General features: G+C 34.7%; 1 protein-coding gene across 1 annotated transcript in view; it reads left to right on the forward strand.

The window, feature by feature from the left end:
• The window catches only part of LOC106878508 (short transient receptor potential channel 7), a 375,551-nt gene that overhangs the window by 336,371 nt on the left and 32,228 nt on the right, over window positions 1-6,952 (forward strand). The window contains exons 6-9 of the mRNA XM_052974185.1: window positions 506-516; window positions 2,008-2,172; window positions 4,261-4,519; window positions 6,580-6,728. Of these exons, the coding sequence (XP_052830145.1) occupies window positions 506-516; window positions 2,008-2,172; window positions 4,261-4,519; window positions 6,580-6,728 (584 nt within the window). The remainder of the gene's footprint in view (window positions 1-505; window positions 517-2,007; window positions 2,173-4,260; window positions 4,520-6,579; window positions 6,729-6,952) is intronic.

Genomic DNA, 6,952 nt, shown 5'->3' on the forward strand with positions numbered 1-6,952 from the left:
TCCTGGGTCTCCCACGTACAAATGTTCCATCAACTCTGAGAGATCGGCACTTCTTTATGGAGCTGTCGGCATTCAACCGCATCACAGGACCAAACCAACGCAGTCTTCTCTCTTGCACACTGCATCTAAATCCACTTTAACGTTGCTCCACCCCACTAACCTGGCAAAACCGAGTAGTACCTATATTTCAAAGGGCCACCCTTGTCACATTCTGTGTCACGCTGACTCGACTCTCACTGAGAACTACGTTAAGGGTACGCGTGTCTGTGGAATGCTCAGCCACTTACACGTTAATTTCACCCGCAGGTTGTTCCGTAGATCGGGTCAACTGGAACCCTTGTCGTCGTAACCTACGGAGTGTCAGGTTTTTCTCTTTAATCCTGAACAAACATGACTGGTAAATATATAGTAATATATACTCTCTCTAAATAAACATATATATATATATATATATATATATATATATATTATAAGTATATATTATATATCACTTTGTCATTTTCAGATACATTTCTCGTCAGTTTTTGTGCTCATTATTTGTACACATTTCGTAGAATCGAATTAAGTACATTGTTTTCATGTTGCCAACCTCCATCGAAATGTAGAAGTATTTTACTCTCACCGTGCAGCGTAATTTAAAACAACATGATCGAATGTCTATCCACAGTGTCAGCATATTCTGTAATCTATATAGGTCACATGTTTCTGCTGTACTTTTAGGAATTTGCGGAAGCAGACACGAGTCACGCACTGCATTCAAGTGACATTTACTCTCCACTCACCGTTATAAGAATCTATAATAGCGGCTCTGTATTCACCTTTTGGTCTGGATAGTCTTTTATTCGTCACTTCTCCAGTGTTTCTTTCACTTATTAACTTAGTATTTTTTCTATAAAAAGTACCCCTTCATTTCCAGTTTCTTGATGAGTAAACTTATTTTTTGTTACATATGCCAGCATCCTGAGAAGTCGAAATCATTGTCTTGTGGTTTTTATGTTTTTAAATTCTATTGATTTTTTTAATACCTATTTCTTTCAATTTTATATTTTCCAAGACATATTTATGTCATATATACTTTTATCTATAAACTCTAATTGTAGCTATTCTATGCTCTTCTACATTATACACAGCCTATAAAAGTTTTCTGTTGGTCCATATATTTGTTATTCGTAAAGCAGCGAGCTTGCAGAATCGTTAGCACGCCGAGCAAAATGCGTAGCGACATTTCGTCCATCTTTACGTTCTGAGTTCAAATTCCACCGAGGTTGATTTTGCCTTTCATCCATTCGGGGTCGATGAAACAACTATCAGTTTAGCACTGGGGCTCATATAATCGACTTACCCCTTCCCCAGAACTTGCTAGCCTGTGCCAAAATTTGAAACAGTATTTTATATATATATATATATATATATATATATGTATATATAATTCAGAACTAAATAACACATGTAATATAAAAATATATACCATTTAAATACTAAGAGCGTCTGAATCAGCCTGTATATTAAGTGTGTGATATACAAGTTAAAATTATGCAACTGCATAGGTAAGCAGGTAATGGGAAAATTATAATAGCATACCTTGTGCTGAGAGACAAGGGCGTCTGCGTGGTCACTCGGTCAGCTAGAAATAGCAACCACCTCCCTCAAATCATATGCTTAGATACAGGATGGTTACAGCTAGAATGTCTTCTCAGTCGGAGCTCGCCTAAGTTGAAACAATTTTCTTTATACGGATTAGAAACGAAACACTTAAGCAGAGAGTACAAATATAAACTTGTCACCAGTTCGAATATGCTTGAGACATATTCGAACCTGCAAGAAAGCCTTACACTGTATTTTGCCAAGGACAAAAATTCCCATTATAGACAGATAGGTTTAAACACGCCAAGTCAGTTCGCAGCACACTCTACTCAGACTGATGGATGAATGCATTTCGAAATAGTTATCTCCTCTTCGGCATCAACATTTTTCTTATGTTTATCTTCGCTTTCTTTCCTGTTCCAGTTCGTTGCACATCCCAGTTGCCAGCAGAAACTTGTTAGTATCTGGTATTCGAATTTTCGTACTCTAGAAAGGTCAAACTGGATAACACGAATTATGATAATGACTTTAGTCACAACCACATATCCAATCCTTGCAATAGTGTATTGGTTTGCACCTAAATCCAAAGTAAGTCGTTTTTGAATACCACATTGTATGTTTCAATATTTCTACTAACTTATGTCTCGCTCTCTTTCTCTCTAACTGCATCTCTTTCTTTCTTGCTATTTACATCTCTTTCTCACTCTCCCTTTATGTGTGTGTGTGTGTGTGTGTGTGTGTGTGTGTGTGTGTGTACACAAAAAAACATTGATTAGAGAACATCAAATTCGAGTCAACGACTTTATATAGCATCACGCTTCCATGCATTTCATCATATATAAACATTACCATGGCCTTCAACATGTGTGTGTATATATATATATATATATATATATATATATATACACAAATTTATATACACGCACATGTGTGTATATGTGCGAGTGTGTATGTACACATACACAAACATACCTAGACATTAATTTATATGCTCAGTTACCTTTTCATTTATTTATCTATCTATATATTTATGTATTACGTATACATTTACATATTGTCCTCTCTATGCATTGATGTATTAAACAGCGATTTACTGATCTCCAATTGTCTTTGATTTATCTTTAAATCTTTATTTATCTCTACATTCTTTTAAATGTTTATAGTTTACGTTTAACAGACAATGCTTGACATTAAGACCAACTAATCAACTGAAATGTGTAAGCCTATTTTAATCCAACACTCTTCGCTCATTCCAAAATCTTTTTCTCGGTTAGTTTTACGTTGTGGTGGAAATACACTTAAGTTAAGCTAAGTAATAATGAATTCCATTCTGTAATTGAAAACAACTTGTCCAGTGAGTTTATAAGAAGAAGTATTGATATTGAGATTGCTACAAAAATATCTGGTTACATCTTACGCTTTTTGAAAATTTTCAATCATATGTAATAAGTAAAAGAATCATAAAATGATATTAAAGAAATAGAAATTAAAATATCTTTAAAGTTTAATTTTTTTTTTTTTAGGTTTTGAAATATAGATTTTCGAATTTTGAAAGCATATTATTATCAAATAATTGTTGTGTTTAGAAATAAGGTAGGGACGGTGGCACAAGTAGTAAATTAGATGATGGTGATAATTAGAGAATAAAGATTGATTCTCAAATGGTATATCTTTGCTTCCTGTATATTTACAACCAGAAATATATTTGAAACAAATCAGGTGAGAATTCCCGACATAGAAGTGGGTGATGCCATCCCTTGTTTCAAATGAGAATTCTTTGCATGTGAACCATGCTGTGATACCTTCAACGTTTTGGTATTTCGCCATTCAATTTCATTTTTTTTTAAATGTGTGCGCATGCGCATGCACACGTAGCGTGTACGCGCGCGAGTGTGTGTGGCATGTATTAGTATATGTGTGTATAAATTCGTCAATGTATCTCTGTTTCTCTGTATACACACACGTGGATTTATAATTCGATGAGAAGATGTATCAAATTGCGTAATATCAATCGTTATGTTTTTCTTTGTTTTAGACATTTATTTACATTTCGATTGGTGATTTAATTATGGTTATTTAGTATATAAATGCATAAGTTTATTATGAAAGCATTTATAATAGTTATGTAAATAAATCCTTTTACATATCACACCCATACACACACGTATATATACATGCGCGCGCACTCTAAAGTTAAACGATTAGATAGATAAATAGATAGATAGATAGATATAGATAGATAGATAGATAGATAGATAGATAGATAGATAGATAGATAGATAGATAGATAGACAAACAGACAGACAGTCGCCATGATTGACCGCTAGCTCCAAAAGTCTTTTATTCTCTCTTTGTTTATTTCCTCGTGTTTCTTTCTGTTGAAGAGCGTCGGCTCGAAACGTAAAAGACTTTTTCACTTTCCAGAGCGTCAAACTAATACATTTGCCTGTTGTTTATACACCTGTCTTCGTCTTTTGTTTTTCTGTAAATTTCAACTAGACAGACAGACAGACAGACAGACAGACAGATAGATGTGTATATGTATAGTCATAGATAACTAGATTAATAGATAGAAAAGTGTGCAACAGTTTTTAAAATTCCTACATCCGCTTTAATTATAAATTGTGCAAACTAATGTGCGTTTTCTTTTATCATTTTTTTCCTTTATTTTAACAGTTACAGAAGATCCTACGCTGTCCGTGTATTAAGTTTATTGGCCACACAATGATGTTTGTCGTGTTCCTCATAATGATCATAATTTCCACATTCACTGAACTCCCAGATGAAAAGAAATCGTTACTATATAAAATACCCAGCGCAAATCATAGCTATCAGTATTTCAGAAACATTACCTCGTCGCCTTACCCCAAAGACTTTGTGATCCGAACATATGAACCGGAAATCATACACATCTTAATTTCAATATGGATCGTTGGTAAGTTTCTTATATATTTCAAGCTGCTAGCCCCAACAAGCCGAGTTTGCGACTCGGATTCTATTCCCAATGGAACTTATTTCTCTTCTTTCAAAGACCTAATGAACTTGTACAGACATGGACATTAAAAAAAATTCAATTTGCTGTCTCTTTTAAAATGGTTTTAAAGTTTAGCCTGGAGAAACTGTTCTAAACATGTTGGAATGTGAAACGTCGTTTGCCAAAGTTTACCCTGAAAGATTACTCTCAATATTAGATTTAAGCAATACTTGAGTGTTTTTGTTTTGTTTTTTGACAATCACACGTGATTGGTAAAAGAAAGAAAAAAAATGATAATTTAAGTTATTCTTGGAGAAAGTATTCAACAGCTACTGCCCCAGTCGATTTTGGTGAATTTTTAGCGAAAAGAATACGTCACGTGTTTCTGTGGAACCAAACTGATTAAAAGTTGATCTGTTCCGTTTGAGATTTTTAATTCAAACACATTTATTCTATCTTGCCAGTCTCGTCACATTCTGTATAGCATAACAATGCACCAGTAAGAACACAAGAAAGCAAACAGCCTTGCTATGCAGACTTGGTTCCACTTTCACAGGCGTCTAGTATGAAATAAAGTGTTAAACACTAACGCTATACAAATTAACAGCTCCAGCTCTCTGGTGCTACCAGATTTTATGGGTCCATAGAGAGAATGGTTACTTCTATGGATTTGGTTAACGCTGCAAACACCTTTGATGGGTCTCCAATACGGGTCGAAATTCGATAAAAGCTGTTCATTACTCTTTTCAATCAGCGGAGAATGTGAAACAAGGTGGAAAAGATAGTAGTCGAATACCGAAGGTAGAGTAGTACGCTTTTATTAATGCTATAAAAACATCGATCACAACGGCCAGACGATCGGGGACGTGAAACACTGAGTAAGTTTTTGTGATGGTTTTTTACAGCTTTAATAAAAAAAAATTTATATATATAAATATATATGTATATTTCTACTGTTAATGCGGAAAGTAAAAAAAGATTTAGGTCAAAACAAAAACAATGAGAATCTCGAAGTAACTACCATCAATTTTTGCAACATAAGAATTATTGGAACAATTTTTGCAACAAGTTGATAGTTTTGATATTTTGGAATTATCAGAAATACTTCGGAAAACATCAAAATAATAAAAATTACTATTGTTATTGTTGTTGTTGTTGTTGTTTAAGACAAGTTCGCTGGGAAACGTAACAAAGTGTGGACTTAGTGTGGACACTTCATTTAGATCTCGAGACTTCTGCGAAGATTTCATTTGCTTACAAGAAACACTTTTCTTCTTTTTCTTCTTATTGTTATTGAGTCTAGGACATTTAGCCCCCGTGGACAATAACCCTCCAAGGACAATTACCCCTGAGGACAACAGATGATTTAAAGCTTCTTAATATATTAGAGAGGGGGTAATTAACCATGGGTATAATTGTCCTAGATGGTAGTTGTCGTCGGGGGGAATTGTCTTGATACGATTATTATTATTATTATTATTATTATTATTATTATTACTATTATTATTATTATTACTAAGGCGACGAGTTCACAGAATTGTCAGCGCGTCAGACAAAAATACTTAGCTACATTTCTTCGGGTTTTACATTCTGGATTCAAATTCTGCCGACGTCGACTTTGCTCTTCATCCTTTCGGGGTCGATAAATTAAGTACTAACCGAACTCTAGGGTCAATATAAGGAACTATCCCCCTCCCCAAAGTTTGGGGCCTTGTGCCTTTAGGAGAAAGGATCATTACCTAGCAGCGAACTGGCAGAATCGTTAGCATACCGGGCAAAATGCTAGCAGCATTTCGTCCGTCACCATATTTCTGAGTTCAAATTCTGCCGAGGTTAACTTTACCTTTCATCTTTTAGAAGTCGATTAAATAAGTACCAGTTGAGTACTGGGGTCGAAGTAATCGACTAGCTCCCTCCTCCAAAACTTCTGGCCTTGTGACTATAGTAGAAAGGGTTGTATTTATTGCCAGCTGTCGTTTTGTTGCATCAAAGGTTGATTTTTGTTTTCTTCTTTTTGACAGGTATGCTCTGGCAGGAGATGAAGCAAGTGTACGCTGCAGGCATTCACAACTACTTTGACTCTTTATATAATTACTTGGACTTCGCCGTCCTTACACTTTACATAACCTCATTTACGTTGCGCTATTTAAGTATTATTAAGGTTAGTATCGTTGTTCTTTCCTCATGCATGCACCAAGAACGAAAGAACATTTGTTACCCATTTACTACACATTATATATATGTGTATATATATATATATATTTACTTGGAGAATGGAGCAACAGATACAAGAAAAAGCATTTTCGTTGGACTAGATAGCCGTTGTTTTAATGGAGGTTTAGGTTATGTAATGAGTCATTTTAAAATGACTCATTACATAACCTAAACCTCCAC

Source organism: Octopus bimaculoides, chromosome 1, assembly GCF_001194135.2.
Source record: "Octopus bimaculoides isolate UCB-OBI-ISO-001 chromosome 1, ASM119413v2, whole genome shotgun sequence".
In the NCBI taxonomy this organism is placed as follows: Eukaryota; Metazoa; Mollusca; class Cephalopoda; order Octopoda; family Octopodidae; genus Octopus; species Octopus bimaculoides.